The 16,938-nt window shown below is 34.8% G+C and overlaps 1 protein-coding gene across 5 annotated transcripts in view; it reads left to right on the forward strand.

Moving 5' to 3' along the window:
* The window catches only part of LYST (lysosomal trafficking regulator), an 88,751-nt gene that overhangs the window by 45,146 nt on the left and 26,667 nt on the right, over window positions 1-16,938 (forward strand). For all 5 annotated transcript variants that reach the window (XM_064648776.1, XM_064648775.1, XM_064648774.1 and 2 more), the window contains 14 exons: window positions 452-612; window positions 1,203-1,393; window positions 2,902-3,147; window positions 4,745-4,918; window positions 5,185-5,334; window positions 5,945-6,082; window positions 7,141-7,339; window positions 8,537-8,668; window positions 11,265-11,901; window positions 12,387-12,564; window positions 13,347-13,516; window positions 14,931-15,161; window positions 16,038-16,204; window positions 16,682-16,834. In XM_064648776.1, the coding sequence (XP_064504846.1) occupies window positions 452-612; window positions 1,203-1,393; window positions 2,902-3,147; window positions 4,745-4,918; window positions 5,185-5,334; window positions 5,945-6,082; window positions 7,141-7,339; window positions 8,537-8,668; window positions 11,265-11,901; window positions 12,387-12,564; window positions 13,347-13,516; window positions 14,931-15,161; window positions 16,038-16,204; window positions 16,682-16,834 (2,927 nt within the window). The remainder of the gene's footprint in view (window positions 1-451; window positions 613-1,202; window positions 1,394-2,901; window positions 3,148-4,744; window positions 4,919-5,184; window positions 5,335-5,944; window positions 6,083-7,140; window positions 7,340-8,536; window positions 8,669-11,264; window positions 11,902-12,386; window positions 12,565-13,346; window positions 13,517-14,930; window positions 15,162-16,037; window positions 16,205-16,681; window positions 16,835-16,938) is intronic.

Genomic DNA, 16,938 nt, shown 5'->3' on the forward strand with positions numbered 1-16,938 from the left:
GTATAAGCAAATCCTCAACGTGGTATTTTCCAGCATATGTGAACCACAGTTTTCATTGTGTCTTGGCATAGTCAAAGGCCTTCAACTTCTTAGGAAGAGTAGAAATGCTTGAAAAATTATGGTATTTTAGAAGCATATATAGTGTTACATATGTTTCTTCTTTGAGGTCAGAGGAAGGAAGGAATTTCAGATCCAGGAAATGCTGACTTGATGGCAACCCTAGTTGGAACTCTATTCTGCTCTATGCAGTGTCTGAATACATATATCATTATGTAACTGAGTTTTAAGGTGCCTAGAAGTTGAAGAGGACTTGAGTAATTTAATGTTGATGACAGCATGGCTTCTCATCTAGTAAATATTTAAAATGAATTTTAAACCTAAGCTGAATAGCTTGATAGCAATTTTGATCACTTCTTAATACTTAAACGTGTTTGTTTGTGTATATTTTCAGGAAATGTGATATTGATTTAGATTTCTCACTGCCAAGGAAAACAAGCTTATCATCTGACAGTAACAAAACATTTTGCATGATTGGACATTGTACATCATCTCAAGAAGAATTGCTTCGCTTGTCGGGTAGATGGAATCTTGGAAATCTGCTTCTATTTAATGGTACCTTTGAATGCTTTTTTTTTTCTTGAATAACTCTTCATTTCTTCTTCTCTCTCCAAGATCAAAGGCTTATTTAGTTGTTTGGTTTTTTTAACGTGCCAAGCTTTTACAGTAAAATCAACGATATATTCTTTAGCATCATATTATATCAGGGAGAAAGTAGGCAAATGTTTCAGTATTGGGTACTTCCTAATGTGCTCTTCTGTCATATTCTCTTGCCTTCTTTTTAGTGACATAATTGGTAATTATAGTTACTTCAGTGGTTTTTAAAATTTCTTTAAATTATACCTTGGGATAGGGGATGGAAAGACAGTGGTGTTTGTTCTGGGGGTTTTTTTGTTGTTTTTTTTTTTTTTTTTAAGCACTCAGTCTCTTTTATCTGGAAAATTGATTTCACTTACCTGCTTTTAAACTACTAGCTTCAAATTACTTAAAGCACATTAAAAAGTAAACAAAATCTGAACCACTGAATGCTGAGTTAAGCATGCTTTTTTTCTGAAACTACTGATGTTACTGGTCTGTGGTGTGTCAGAAATAAATTTTGCTTTATTGTATACTGAAGAGTTAACAGATCATTTTCTGGATTTTAGGTGCAAATATTGGACCGGAGGAAGCATTTTACTTATACACATGTGGGCCAGACTTCACATCTGTAATGCCTTGTAAATATGGCAAAACGTTGACTGACTGCTCCAAGTACATAAGTAAAGAGATTCTACAATGTGAACAAGTTAAGGAGCTCTTCATGACAAGAAAGGAAGTGGATGTTGGGCCTTTAATTGTAAGTTTCTACTTAAAAATGGTTCTTAATCTCTTAGAAATGATTAAGAAATTCTGAACAAGTTTTCTGCTGTCTCCCAAAGTGCTTCACTTGATCAAAGTAGACAGGAGCAAATCCTGTTCTTGTTAAAATCACTGCAGGGTTCTTCCCACTTATTTCAGTGGGAGTTGAACTCCACGCAGGGTGGCCGTTTCATCTTGCTTTAGGTTGGATTCTGAAAATTTCTAGATGTTCCAGCATCTATAATACTGTGTACTATGTTGTACTGGATAAACAGACACCTCCAAAAGGTCTAGGATGGATATATAGAGACAATCCCTTCATTAGTGTAAAGGTAGTCAAGGACAGCTTAGTTAACCTGTTAACATTAAAACTGAGAGGGGAGGAGAAAGGAGGCTTTGTCTGGCTTTAACAGGAAGCAAAAGAATTCATCCCAGTTCTTTGGAGGTTTTGAAGGGAGTAAGTTTGCATCAAATTTAGCTGAAAAGTCATTCTGCAGCTGGCAGATCTTAGCTTTTTCTCATCTTTCCTGACTGAAACAACCATGCCAGATGCAGGTGTAAATACAGTGACACTAGAAAAAAGAATAAAATAAAGCTTTTTGAAACCTGCTATATTTGGGGAATTCATACACTAGTAACTCCTGCTGTATGAATTGTTTCCAGTAGAGGGATTTTTCTGATCTTGTAGGGGGTCATTCTGTCTGGATATGATCCTTGTAAATGGTACCAAATTTTGAACAGGTTAAGAAGGAATGAATGGGATAAGTAAAAGCTTAGCAAAGCAGTCTTGCAACTTTTAAGCTTATTTTGTCTTACAGAACACCAAGTAGCTAGATAGAAGAACCATGTGCTTGAGTGATGAATTAATCTTTGCACTTTTGCAAAGAATACAAGTACCTTAAATGAAATTATTTCTCTATTTTAAATAACCTTCCAAATATGATAATTTTACATTTTCTGTGAAAATTAGTTGGTTACTTTCCGTAGGAGCTTTAGCTTTTGTTTGAGTCTCTTCACTGATGAAATTTCTTCTATTGAGTTCCTCTTATGGCAAAGCTGATGAAAGGATAAACTTAAAACAAAAAAAAATGAGAAATTTTTAAAAAACAGCCTATAACTTTCTATTTTGGACTTGCCACTTTAGAAAAGGAAACAATTTACCCAATACCTCTGTATGCTCATTTTATTTTATCTATGTCAATAATTTGTTTTTATGCAAAACAGTTGTCATTCTATAGGTGATAAGAGGGGGATCCTTGATGGAATTTTTTAGTGCTTTCTTAACTTTCTGTGCTTTAGGTATTGCATAAATTTTCTAAGATTTAGGAATCCTGTTGCTTTTTAGTGCATGTGCTCCACATGCAACCTTAGAGCATGCTAGTGGTAAAGTAGAAATGAACTGCTGAAGTTGTTGCTACTTGCTTTAGGTGGCTTTTGTGTCCTGGATGTGTGAGGGTTTTTGTATTAAACTTTCTAGAAAAAAAATTTAAACTTCTTTTGTTTCAGGAGAGTCTTGCTGTTGTTTATACCACATGCTGCCCTGGTCAGTACACCATATATGAACCTGTTATTAGACTGAAAGGTCAAGTGAAAACTGTACCTTCTCAGAGACCTTTCAGTTTGAAAGAAGTTCAAAGCAATGTATTGGACTCTCATCACCTAAAAACACTTCAGCCTGTTGAATATAAAACTCTTCAGAGTATACTACATGAAATCGGAGGAACTGGTGCATTTGTTTTCCTCTTTGCTAGGGTAAGGGGGCTGGAGGAGGGGGGTTGCATGTATGTGTTCTCCCATATAAAATTTTCCTTGGATCTTGGGTAGCAAATCTCATTATTCTAGCTGCCTTTCTCTAGTCTGCATGTGATGCCTTTCTGTTAAAACTTGTGGAAAATACTTGTGCCATAACAGACTGTATCACACGGGTTGTCTTAAATTGGAAATGTAATTATAATTCTATTGTGTAATGTTTTAGTTAATATTGCTAATATGTAAGATGGCATGTTACATTTTGATTTAGAAATAGGACTTTTAAATGTTAAAAAAGATTATTTTTAGGGGTGTTGTAAAGCTGATCATATTTTTGGTCTCTGATTTTGAAGCACTTAAATTCATGGCATATCTTTAACAGTTTAACCACAGAATACTCACATTGCAAGTGTGAATAAATGTGAAACTACATGGTGTGCAAAGCTTTATTTTTATCTGATAAATCATGAGAGCTTTTTGAGATAACTGTTCAGCTGTGCTCAAAGGCTTACTTATCCAGTGTAAGAGAAAATGTAATTTCAAAAATAGTAAGGCTATGAGCCTTAACTTAATTACTACTTACTTAATTGTGACCTTTATGTGGAGAGGCTAATATTTGTGCCAGGAATCTCTGAAGTACTACAGTTAATTCAAAATAATACTGCAGACCTAAAGCTTGTCTTGATTTATGTGTCTCTGGTATGGTTCTGAAAGATATATGGAGAGTAATAAATGCACATTAGATCATGGCTATGAAGACACTGCCTGCTGTAATTTTACCATTGATTGTGAAATCTGAGGAGAAAATCCTTATCCACGTTACTGTATTATGTGAATTTATGCCAAGTACGTGCTACAGATCAGTAGTACATAGACTGTTTGCATCAGAAAGGCAAGAAGACAATAGATCAGATGTCAGGCAACACAGGTATACATGTCTATAAATGTGTAGTGCAGCAGAATTAACAGGTATGTGGCAAGGGAAGCTATGAAACTGAAGTTCCATTAATGTGAGATTTCATTCTTGTTCATTTTTGGTTAAAATTCTATTTGCTTTTTCTTGGGATTCAAGAATTGTAGAAAGTAAAAAGAAAAGAATGGTTTGTGGTCTTCATCTCTCAAATTGCTTGTCATTTTGTGGATAAAATAAAAGTTTTGACACTTACAGGTAGGTATAGTCTAGACCTTCAGGAACCTTATTTTAAAGTTTTCCTTAAACATTTAAGAAACCTAAGTTTCCAGGGCAAACAGATTATTCTTATTAGAGGCTTATGTATTTCATGACCTTGTGACTTTGTAGGATGGTAAGTGCCTTCTACTTTAAATTTATTTGGAACAGACATTTTTCTTGGAAAAGGATTCTTGTAAAGGGACTTTATTTTCTTAGCAGATGATAATTTACCACAATAGGAATTGTCAATTCAAATATATCTGAATGTACACACATAGACAAAAATGGAGGCTACGTACATAACATCAAGCTCTTTAAAACAGATTTAATCCAGAAGTTATGATTTAGGAATGCAAAAAAGTATTTTTAAGTCTTTTTCTTCTAAATGTTTCTCACTTTAACTGTCTTATAAATTTGCCTTTTCTTCAGGTAGTAGAGATTAGCAGCTGTGAAGACACTCAAGCTTTAGCACTACAACTTATACTGTCCTTGACAAAATACAATCAACAGAGAATACAGGAGATGGACAATTGTAATGGTTATTCTATGATTCGTCGAGTGTTGATCAAACCAAAATGCATTGTTGGATTTTGCATGCTGAAGGTAGAGTCCTCTTTTAAACCTGATATTTTGTTCAATATTAGCACAAATTTAGAAACTTCTCTGTGATTTTAATTGTACATTTGAAGCTGTTTTTACAGAGGCAGAACAGTGATTTTAAGCAAGTTTGGTGTTGACCAGGTATATATGTCTTCCCTATCGAGAGTATGCTGTCTCTTTAAAGATTTACCTTTTTTGTTATAATTTGGATAGAACAACTATACTACTTTGTGATTATGACACTTAAAAAAAATTTCCCCCTTTTCAAGACTCTCCTTGAAGGATGCTGCAGTGATGAGATTCTCTATATAAATGAAAATGGACAATTCCAGCTTGATGCAGACTCTACTGCAGTTATTCAAGATGTTCAATTGTTAGAAAAGTTACTGCTTGACTGGAAGATATGGTCTAAAGCAAAGGTAAGTACTTTAGTTTTGGAAATATTTCAGGTCTAAAATTCAATATTTAAAAAAATAAGTATTATGAGTAAGAAATTAATTTCTCCAGTTACATGTCAGTAATTATTACAATTTTCTAAAATTAATGGTCCTTATTTTTCTTTGAATAGCTATTAGTAGCATTAAGCTCCCAATATCAATGATGCAGGTAGCCTTATATAATAAAGTCTGTAAATGTGATGTATGCATGTGACTTGTTAGTTGAACTGATGAATTTTTTTGTAGAGAAATTGCTAAAACTAAGAAAGACCTGCTTTCTTTTGGAGTTAAACTATTGAAAATAACCATCCAGTGTTAATATAGCAAAGAATATACAAAACTAATTCTAGACAGGAAGTTTAAGATTTTTTTGTGGTAGCTTAGTCATTAAAATAAACTTAGTTTTGTATAAACATAACTTTTCTGATAGTTTCTAGTTCTGACTTACCATTTGAGGTCATTTAGTCATCATCTTAGGTGCAAAACTAACTTGACTTCATTGTGTTTGTTTTTTGTTTTTTTTTTTTTTTCACAGTGTGTAGACTCACAAATGTATTTTTGAAGTGATGTTTCCGGTTTTTTTGTTTTTCAGCAAGGTGTTTGGGAAACTCTGTTAGCAGCTCTAGAAATCCTTATCAGAGCTAACCATCACCAGCAGATGTTTAACATTAAGCAGCTATTGAAAGCTCAAGTGGTACATCACTTCCTGTTAACTTGTCAGGTTCTGCAGGTACTTTCACTCTAAAATCCTACTTTGTTCTTGGCAAATACTCATTTTAATTGGGGGAGGGTAGAGAAGAGACTAAATGTGGTAGAAAAAGCTACTTCAGTAGACGGTCCTCTGTGCTTCTAGACCCAGTAAGGAACTGTTTCATTTTACATCAACAATGCCTAGATACAGAATGTTTCATAGTATTTCCTGTCTTTTCTGCACATAAGGGAAAATTAGTATCTTGCTTAAAAAAATTACTCGAATTGGGCAACAACAATTTGGCAGTTTTGGGGGTCTGGTGGAATGGAAGATGAAATTATATAAACCATTCCCTTTGGAAAAAATCACTTCAGTTAGCTTAATTTAGTCTTTTCTGCAGCAGTCTCAGTTAAGGTGCTTGGGTATAAAAAAGGAGATGGAAATTAGAGAACTTGGGAATAAGTTAATCACTATGGTCACCTTAGAATAGGATTTCCCACAAGTTTCTTTAAGTCCGGTTCTAAAATCCATATTCTTTTAATAGATTTTTTTTTTCAGCTAACCAGCATCAAACTATAGAATGCTTGATCAAGCAGAAATTATAAATACAATTATCAGTGAAATCTCAAATGTGTATGTTTATAAAAATGGCTATTGAAGTGGAAATACAGAAGACCCGTGTGGCACTGTTCAGAAAGTTTTTAATGTTTGAAATGTTGGTATTGGCAACTATTAATTTCTCTGTAAATATGTAATACAATGACAATAACCTGTATTTTCAATGGTGATTCATGTCCTAGGGCTCCAGCATTTCAATACAGATTAGTATAGTATGCTGAACTTTTTAGTTTTCCAAAAATCAACTTGCATAACATTTGCAATACCTTGTTTCTGTCTGGATTTTGAATGGGCTGGATTTGGATAACATTGAGTAGGTACAGTAGGTCCTCTCAAATTAAAGAATACAACTTTATTAGTTGAGCTTCTTTTCTTATCTGTTTTACTACAGCATGACAACTTGAAAAAAAAAAAAAAAGACAATTGCTGTCAAATTAAAAATACAAGTAACTTATAGTTGTACTGCTCTTCCTTTCTAGGAGCATAAAGAAGGGCACGTTGCATCCCTGCCTCGGGAGGTTTGCAGGTCATTTGTGAAAATAATTGAAGAAGTGCTTGGTTCTCCCCCAGACCTGGAATTGCTGACACTGGTCTTCAATTTCCTCTTAGCAGTTCACCCTCCCACTAATACATATGTTTGTCACAATCCTACTAATTTCTACTTTTCCCTGCACATAGGTAAATATGTCACATTTATCTAGTAGTAAGCAATAAGATAAAAATCTGGTCGTAAATTAATATCTAAAAAAATCTCTTTGCTGTATTTTAGTAATGATATATAAAAAAATTATCGAATTATTGGGACTTAATACTGTAAACTACTTTTACATTTCTGAGAGAGGTTAGACTTTGTTTGCTTGGCTTACTTGGAGAGCTTTCTTCTGTCTACAGCCATAGGTAATATCTCTGTGATTATGCCATTAACTTCCTTTAAAGTTTGGTGCTGCTAAATGGAATGCATAATGTTAGCTGCCTGTGTGGACACATTTGTCTTGGGTGAACTTGGAGAACAACATCTAACTTGCTCATAAATTAAACTTTTCAGAAATATGTGCCTATAGTCTTGTTTTAATTTCTACTTTCTTGTTTACTGTTATGGAATTCCTGGAAAAATAAAAGGCCTGAGGGGCATTTTTAGCAATTGATCAGTTGCACTACAAGATGTCACTGGCAGGCACTAGCAGTTCTTACTAGTTACTGGCAGTACTTTATGGGCTTTGAGGGATGCAGACCTAGAACAACAGCTTCTTTAATATATCTGTACTGGATGATCATGTTGGCAAAATGACTGATATGAGCTTTAAAAAACTCTTTCTTGCTCTTTTTAAAAATGAGAAATTATGAACAGTTGGTGTTTTAATATTAGCATTGTGCAACCTTAGCCATAACTTATGTGAACATGGAAAGCATCATCCAATTTTGAAATATTTTCTCCTTTTGCAGATTCCTGTGTACCTCCAGGTTTAGTAATCAGTTTCAAAGGCAGCACAGTTGTATTTATATGTATCTGTCCTCTAATACCAACTGGTGTAAAATTCTGAGTCTTGGAGCCTTACTAGGCTGTTTGAGAACAGTGACTTGTTTTTGACATGACAAAAAGTCAGTTATCACTACTTGTATGCCTGCAAGGACTGTCTATAAATGTAATTGCTTTAGTACATCATAATATTTTCAGTGTTCTAAAATAAATTTTTTAAGTTGGATCACTAAACCAAAAAATGGTGTTCAAGTGCTTTTTCTAGGTTACTTGCACTTGAGCACTTCTCATTAGCCTCCAGTGATCCGCTCAAAATGTAATCTGACTACTACGAGTCTAATTTGTCAACAATGCAAACATAAAACACTTTTATTTAACTTTTTCCCTTTTCTTTCTAGATGGCAAAATTTTCCAGGAGAAAGTTGAATCACTTAGGTACCTGAGAAATTCCAGCAGTGGTGGGAAGTCAGTAGACAATTCTGCATTTGTGATTACATCTCCAACTGGATTTACAGCTTTACCACTGGAAGGTAAAACAATGCTGGAAAAAAAAGGATGTTAAGACACAATCTCTTGGCAAATAACCAGAGTGCCTGAAAGTGTTACTTTCCCACAGGTATCTCTTACAGAGCTCCCCCTGTCCCTTGGAGCTTGATGCCTGAACAGCAGAGTAGGAAGGGTGGAACTGAACATGCTACCTAAACTGCTCTTCATTCTTAAGCAGAGACAAATTGCCACATTGATGGCTCAGGCAGTGAAGTGAACCAGATAAGCTGAACCATCTCATTTTTTGAACAGACCTGCTAAAGATGCCTGAGAATGCCTTAGCCAGGCAGCAGTTGAAGGAGTGAGCCATAAGCAGCTATCTTATCTGGGCAGGAAGTGTTAAGCAGATACTTTTCTTTATTTGTGCATAATTCTTATCTGTCTAAATATGGTATTAAAGTATTACCATTTAGTTCTACTGTAGGTAGAGAAACATGATAGAGGATGGGAAAGTATATCTTATGAAGAACAACAAGATACCTTGGTTATAAATTGGTATAAATTAAAATTGAATCATTTTCTGGGAACAGTCTCAGCATGCTGAACAGGTTGAGGTCTGTAAAGATAACTGCTTTCATCAGTTTTGAATTCCTCTTCTATAGATGCTGAAATACTGTGAAGTTATTTGTTCAAGCTGGTAACTTTTTTCAGTTGGTGTCCTGTCAGTGGGTTGTTTTTTGCATTATTATTGAATTAGAGTTTTAATCATACTTTTTACAGATTTGCATAGGCAATCAACAAATATCATCTGAAAAACAAAAGCTGAAACACCACTTCTGTTTAAGCCTTTATTTAAGCTTGTTGACAATGAGAAATAAATTCAAAATAAAAATTCATAGTCTAAGTTCACCAGTATATACAAAATAGGAATGGAAAAAAGTTATATTGATCTCTAAATTAGCTGCTATATATTTCACATCTTGTGTGACTCAGTTATCTTCTATGTATTACAGTGTAATACTTTTACAATTGATGCCTTGTTGCTACTTTGCTTCGGAAAAGGAAATTGAGTCTTCAACTACTTCATTTGAAACAATATTTATCATGTGTCTCTTTAGAAAAGCAGTGATGTAAAGAACAGATCACAGTACTAAACTGCATATGGAATTAGTCCTTTTCCCATATGGATAATATATGACATCTCATTCTTCTAAACTGAATACTCTTTTTATATAGGTAGTACAAATTGTTGTTCTTGAATAGAGATTATTCAGGTGTACTAGAGGGAATACTCAACATTTTTATTTTTGTGTGGAAATGGATATTTGAGTATTGGAGTTCTGAATTTGAATTTCTAAATTTACTTATATAAATTTATAAATTATACAAATTTATATTTTGTCTGGAACTCTAGTAGTGGTAGGATAAAGGAGTAAGGGGTACAAACTGAGAGGGGAAATTTAGGTTAGATATTAGGAAGAAATGTTTTACTGTCAGGTTGCCCAGAACGGTTGTGGATGCTCCAATCCTGGCAGTGTTCAAAGCCAGATTGGACAAGGCTTTGAGCAACTTCATCTAGTGGGAGGTGTCCCTGCTCATGGCAGGGGAGGCTTGGACTAGCTGAGCTGTAAGGTCCATTGCAACCCCTTAACATACTATAATTCTATAAAATATTTTAAATTGGAAGCTCGTTGGATAACCTGCTACCTGTATGTGGGTTCGCAGTTTGTTACACTACCTGCTAATGTGTGTAAAAGATTGGCTGTAAGACTGTTGCAGCTGTATAAGTGCAGCTTTATAAATATTTTCTATTGTCTGAAGGCCAGCTTGGTCTGGTTATGTTGGCACATGTATGTATGTATGTATATATAGTCACATATTTGTTTTATATATATATTCTCATAAAAACTATATTCATGACACATCATCATTGCATTAGTACTAACTGGTGCACAGTTTTCAAAATACTTCTGAATAAGCAAAGTCTCCTTTTCCTAGAATAACAGAAAACTGCTTCTACCAGTCTGGTATACAGTCTGCTTTCCCTCTTAAAACTTAGTTATGAAAGACATGTGTAGTGTGCTCTGAAAGTTTGACTGTTTCAGGTCAAAATGTGCACTTAAAAGGAAGCATTATTAAATAAAATATGCAGCTATTAGTTGTAAACTTGAAGTATGTGTAAAACCTTAGTGCAAATGGGTTGGTGAATAGTATTTCAATGTCCACTGAAACATGTTGGTAGATTGGACCTCTTACACAAAGCTCCAAATAGAACAACTTGTTCTATTTGACCCTGCTTTGAGCAAGGAGTCTGGTCTAGACAACCTCCATTCTCAGTGATTCTATACAAATTCCTGCTGAGGGTTAGTTGAGAGGATCATGATTTAAATCCAGAAAATCCAATATATTGTCAAAAATTATTTTGCATTTTATGCTTCTTTCAGATTTGTGACTTGCTAAATATATGGCTCCATAGTAGTTTACTTGATTTACCAAATCTGAGCTATGTCAGGTGTTGTCAGTTTTGCAAATAAAACTAACTTAGGTCACCACAGTGCTAAATGTATAAGGAGTCTAATATTGAGAGAAAAGTTTCTTTCTAATGTGAAAGGAATGCTAAAGATATCCTTATTTTTCTAGGGAACACTTCCAAGGCTAGTGTTCAGCAGAAAATAAGCTCTCAGGCACCCGGAAGGCTTTCTAAAAGCTTACCAGCATCGCCTACTTCCTCACCTCAAGTTCACCAAAAACAACTAACTGAAAGATTGGGAAAGAGCACTGATGACCTGCTGCTTATTGGGGAGCAGGACTACATTGATCTTCAGGATAGAACTGGTTTTGTAGAAAATTCTGAAACCATAAGGAGAGTACAGGAAGAGCTTCTTAGCAGTTGTGAGTCTGCAAAAACAGTTTGTGACTCAGAGCTAACATCTGCTGAAACATTTGAAGATATTGCAAAAGAAGTAGAGTTATCTGAAAATGCATTTGAGAGTAAAGAAGCAGATGCAGACCTGAAATGCAGTGAAGGTGGTGGTGGTGGTGCAGCTGAGCCATTGCTACGTCGTCCAGACAATCTAAAAGGACTGCCTTCATTTCAGAAGGGCCAGAGTAATTTTGCAGGGTTGGGCTTAGCATTTTCTGTTCTTGGAGCATCATCAGCCATTGCTCGCTGGCCAAGCTTTGCTGACAAGAATGTACTTCCTGAAGACTGGGACAGTCTTGCTTTTTCTTCAGCTAATGAGAATACCCCAAAACCATCTGAAAGCCCTGATGACAGGTGAGCACATAAAATAATAAATTAAGAGTTGCACAGTATATGAGCTTTAATTTCACTGTTCTTGCTCTTGGTTACTATTCTATAAAAATCTGAATCTTAAAAATTAGGGGAATTTTTTCATACACTGTCATACACAAATTTATTAAGCTTTTAGTCCACAGAATGTTGTGTTGTTTCAATTTTTGCATTATTTACATAGCAAATTTTAAAAATCAGTATTTTTGCTATGTACAGTAGAAGCGGGAACTTTTTATGGTACCTCACAAAAACTCAAGCAAGTAGTTCTGGTCAGATTATCCTTTTTGCCATCTGCCATTTAAAAATAAGTGTTAATGAAGATTGGTAGTAGGAGTATTGCAGAAATGATTTCTCTTCCAAATTTCTTCTTCCTCCTGTCCCCCAAGAATTGCTAGCAATTATGCATTGTTTTAATCTTTTCTGCTATAGACAATAATCAGTGGTAAAACATATTCCTCTGTTTTCAGGTGTACAGAAGACTATCTTGTGCTTATCTGTTGTGGATTATATGATCTCTTGCGTGGAGTGCTCCTAATCCTACCAGATATCATGCTAGAAGATGTGATGGACAAACTTATCCAACCTGATTATCTTATAGTTCTGGTGAACCACCCATCTCCTCTCATACAACAAGGAGTCATTAAAGTAGGCCCATATAAAATGTTTTCTGCTGAAAAGATGTGAACTTGCATAGTTAACATCTGGAAATATGAAGTTTTGTTAATATTTTTATTCAGCTTTCTTCAGTTTTCTATGTTTACTTCTGAGTTTTAAGATATGTTTCTACCCCATAGATTTAAAAAAACCCAAAAAAACAAACACAAATGTAGAATCTTTGAATAGATATAGTCTATAATGTAAGACAGAGGCCCTGAGAGCTTATGATGGCATTAACAATATAAATGGAAGGAACAATGCAGAAAGTCAGTGACCGTCTCTTCAACACAAAACACATGATGCACTACATTAAATTAAAGTGCAAGCTAAGTTTTTACTTCTTACATAGCTGACTGAAAATGGACCTGAGGCTTCAAAATCTTTTCAGAGGTTTTTGTAATATTGAGAAGGACAGTGTTCCTGTATGATGACATTATGTAGAACTTTGAGTAGATTTGTATTTTGATTTGAAAAAGAGTAAGATTATAAGGCTTTATTAAGAACAAAAAAGTCATGCATGCACACCAAAGTGCAAGATTTAACAAATATAAAAAGTTTGAGTGTATTTATATATGCATCTGCTAACTGTTATGTGTGTGATTTCATCTCCCTCAAACTTAACTAAAAACCTAAGAGTCTTCAGATCAAAAATATAAGATGTTGATTGTAACAAGGATTGTAACTGTTCAAATCACAGACAACAAATTAACTTTCAGGGCAGTTATATTAAATGTTTAAATCTTACACCATAATTATGCATTTATTTTTAGTTGTTGGATGCATATTTCAACAGAGCAAGGAGGGAGCAGAAGGAGAAATTCTTAAAGAACCGTGGCTTCTCCTTGCTAGCCAACCAGCTCTATCTTCATCAGGGGACTCAGGAAGTTGTAGAGTGCTTTTTGGAAATGCTTTTTGGCCGCTCTGTTGGCTTGGATGAAGAGTAAGTAATGCTGTGTTTTGACATCCTGTAGCAATATGTTAACTACAAGCAGTGCACTTTGCTGGTCAGCAACCATAAGAAGTTCCTTCAAAACAGTTTTGAAATGTTTTGCTTGTAGCTTTAACACTTAAATGTATTAAAATTCTTAGGACTATTGTATGGCCCTTAAACTGCAAGCAACTTCATCTGATGAATGCTGTTAGACGGGATCTTGTAAACACTCAGACTTTCTGAGTGCCTCAGAGGCCTTAGCACTTCAAATGTCCTGTAACCAATTTAACTCTCCCTGTTGTTTCTGATCCTACATGAAACTGATTTATATCCTTAAAAGTTTTAAGTAGTAGTCACGAGACTTCTGCTATTAGATTTTGGAAGGTGGTAAAGCAAAAAACTTGATGCCACAGCTGCTTCCTTGGCTTGGCCCTGAATTTAAATCCCTGTTTCTTTTAGGGAAAATCCCAGAGATACACCACTTCCATGAACTAAAAAGCCACCTCACATTGACAGGAAAGGAGATTACCTTTAAGGAGACAATTATATAAGTAAATGATATTTTTTTAGAATTAGTCTGACCACTTAATGATAGTACAGGGAGCACATGTGTAAGTATAATCAGTGCAAAAATCTTACGAAAAGCTCCTTCTCGATTGCTGCCTCTGCAGGATTTGTAGCTAAATTACTTCTCCCTCTTTACTTGATCTTCACTCCTCAAAAATTATTCTTGTTTAGCTGCAAGATTTAAATATGGCTCCTTTACTTGCCCCAAAGCAGAGAACTGTTACTTTTTCAGGATTTATTATGAGGCTGGAAAGATAGTTCTAATGTCTCAGGTTTTTAGGATTGTGCATAATAGTTGTGTGGTGGGCTGATAACCTTATAATAGTAATGCAATTTCTTAGTCCACAAGTAAGACAAGGTCAGAAGCACTGCTTTTAATTCTACAACTGTAATAAGCCAGAAGGTGCCAAACTTAATTAAACTTCAGCAGTAATGGATACAGGATATCAAACCTGCTGTCAGTCAGTATATTATTATACTGATGACAAGCTGTATTTATTTTCTTGGTAATTCTGTGCCAGTTGTAATACTCGTTATTGGAAAAGTGATGCATCATTTTTCTACACTGATTAAAATCCCTGTTATTTTCATGAAATCTATATTGTAGGCAGTTGGTAGTTAGTCAAAACTTCAGATATACTTTTTAGGCGCATCATTTCTTTGTAGCTCTTCAAGGTGTTTATTTTGTTCTTATTTTCTTTAGTAGACAGGCATTGTTATGGCAGTTAAATGTAGGAAATTACCATCTACACCTTTGCCAAAATACCAGCATAGAGTGGTATTCCAGTTGCATATATTACTTGCATTTATCAGATTGGTATTTTAAGGATGTCACTCACTATATTTCTGTTAATAGATTTGATCTGGAAGATGTCAAGAATGTTGGACTCTTTCAAAAATGGTGTGTCATTCCTGTTCTGGGTCTTATAGAGAATTCTCTCTATGATAACGTTTTGCTGCATAACTGCTTCTGTCTTCTGCTGCAAATCATAAATTCCTGCTCAAAAGTTGCAGACCTTCTGCTTGATAATGGTTTGCTCTATGTGTTGTGTAATACGCTGGCTGCTCTCAATGGACTGGAAACAAAGTGAGTATTGTATCCATTCTTATCAAATAGTCTAGGCCACAACCTTAAGGCTAGCATGAAATTACTGTCTTCAATTTGTTCTACTTGCTAAAATTGTCTGAGAACGTACCAAACAAGGGTTTGAGGTTTTCAGCTTCAATTATACCTGTAAGTTAATGTTTAGATATTCACTTCAAACAACAGAATATAGAATGTTCTTTCGATATCTTAAACTGTCAAGTGAAATGACATTTTAAGATGCAAGTTTGTCCCACTGTCAGCACTTTGGATGCTTTTCTTAATAAAACCAAACAGGAGATAGTAGCATTCTACTGTATCTATAGCCAATATTAAAACTGCAGAAAAGTCTCTACTGTACTGCCTGTGATTTAATATTTGAGATTTTGAGTAACTTAAATTACTTTATTAGTTACAAAGATTCTGTACTTTAAGAAAGGTTATGCAGGAGAGATTTTTTTTTATTTTATTTCATTAGCTAGTATCCTGAAGAAATAAGAAAGTTTCCTTTTCACCTGATATAGTTTTAGTTCAACATGGTCACAAAATTATATACTGATATACTTTTTGAAAAATACAGAATTTTAGATTTGTTCTTTACTTAGAAATCTGATAATACGTCATTGCTTTTCCAATAAAACTGTGTTACACTCTTGTTTGGATGCCTGCAAATTTGAGACATTCTATCTGCCAAAGTTAACACTAAAGAAATATCTTAGATTATAATGTTCTAGTCTTTAGTAGTAACATTTTTATGTTAGCAAAACATACTAATAGGTATGGTTGGTGGAAGTAGCAAGGGGAATAGTAATGGGTCATGTTATAATTTACAGTCTACTAGAATTGCCATGTTTCTGGTAACTAAAACTTTGTTTGCAGCATTCCCTTGAATGACTACAAGTTACTTGCATGCGATATACAACAGCTGCTGGTAGCAGTTGCAATTCATGCCTGCAGCTCCTCAGGTTCTCAATATTTTCGTGTTATTGAAGACCTCATGGTGCTGCTGGGTCATCTTCAAAATAGTAAAAATGCAAGGATGCAAAGTAAGTTATCTTCTTATTTTTGGGATCATGGGACTACTTCCCCACTGACTTTTGTTTAAATTCCTATTTCTGCTGAGGGAAAAGGGGGAGTTTTCTGGTGATGGATCTTCTTTCTCTTCTAAGTGGTTCTCAAAGTAATAGTTTTCTTCAGGAGCCTGCATTGTGATAAAGAGCTGTGTATCCTGCTAATCTGAAAAAACAGTAATTGCAAAAGTTTGATGTGTGCGGGTATTTAAATGGAAATGTTTTGTCCAGTTTCACTTAGCTTGTTTTGGAGTAATCAAATTTAATGGCTTTTCCATGAGAACTCAATTGTGTAGTGTCTGTATCTGTGGAATAGTGAGGTGACTTCTGTGAAATCAAGAGTCTTACAGCTCTTGACACTTTTTGTGTTCTTGTACTTGTTAAACATGTGGTAAAAATAGTTGAAGGATGTGTAAAGCATGTCATGTATGCTTTGTATGCTCCTCTTTATAGATATGGCAGTTGTTCTGCAGTTAAGAGTTCTTCAAGCAGCCATTGAATTAATAAAAACCACAGCAAACCAAGATGCTCAGGAGCAGGCCAGTTCAGCCCCATCACCTTCTGCACCACATCGTACAATGTTTCAAAAGCGTAAAGGTATTGCAGGTGAGTAGCAGAAGTGTAGCATTCTTGTACTTTCTTTTGTATTAGTTGATGATTAGTTGATGATTCATTAGTTCATGGTGATATTCCCTTCTTTTGGGATTCTC

Source organism: Pseudopipra pipra, chromosome 3 (assembly GCF_036250125.1).
Source record: "Pseudopipra pipra isolate bDixPip1 chromosome 3, bDixPip1.hap1, whole genome shotgun sequence".
In the NCBI taxonomy this organism is placed as follows: Eukaryota; Metazoa; Chordata; class Aves; order Passeriformes; family Pipridae; genus Pseudopipra; species Pseudopipra pipra.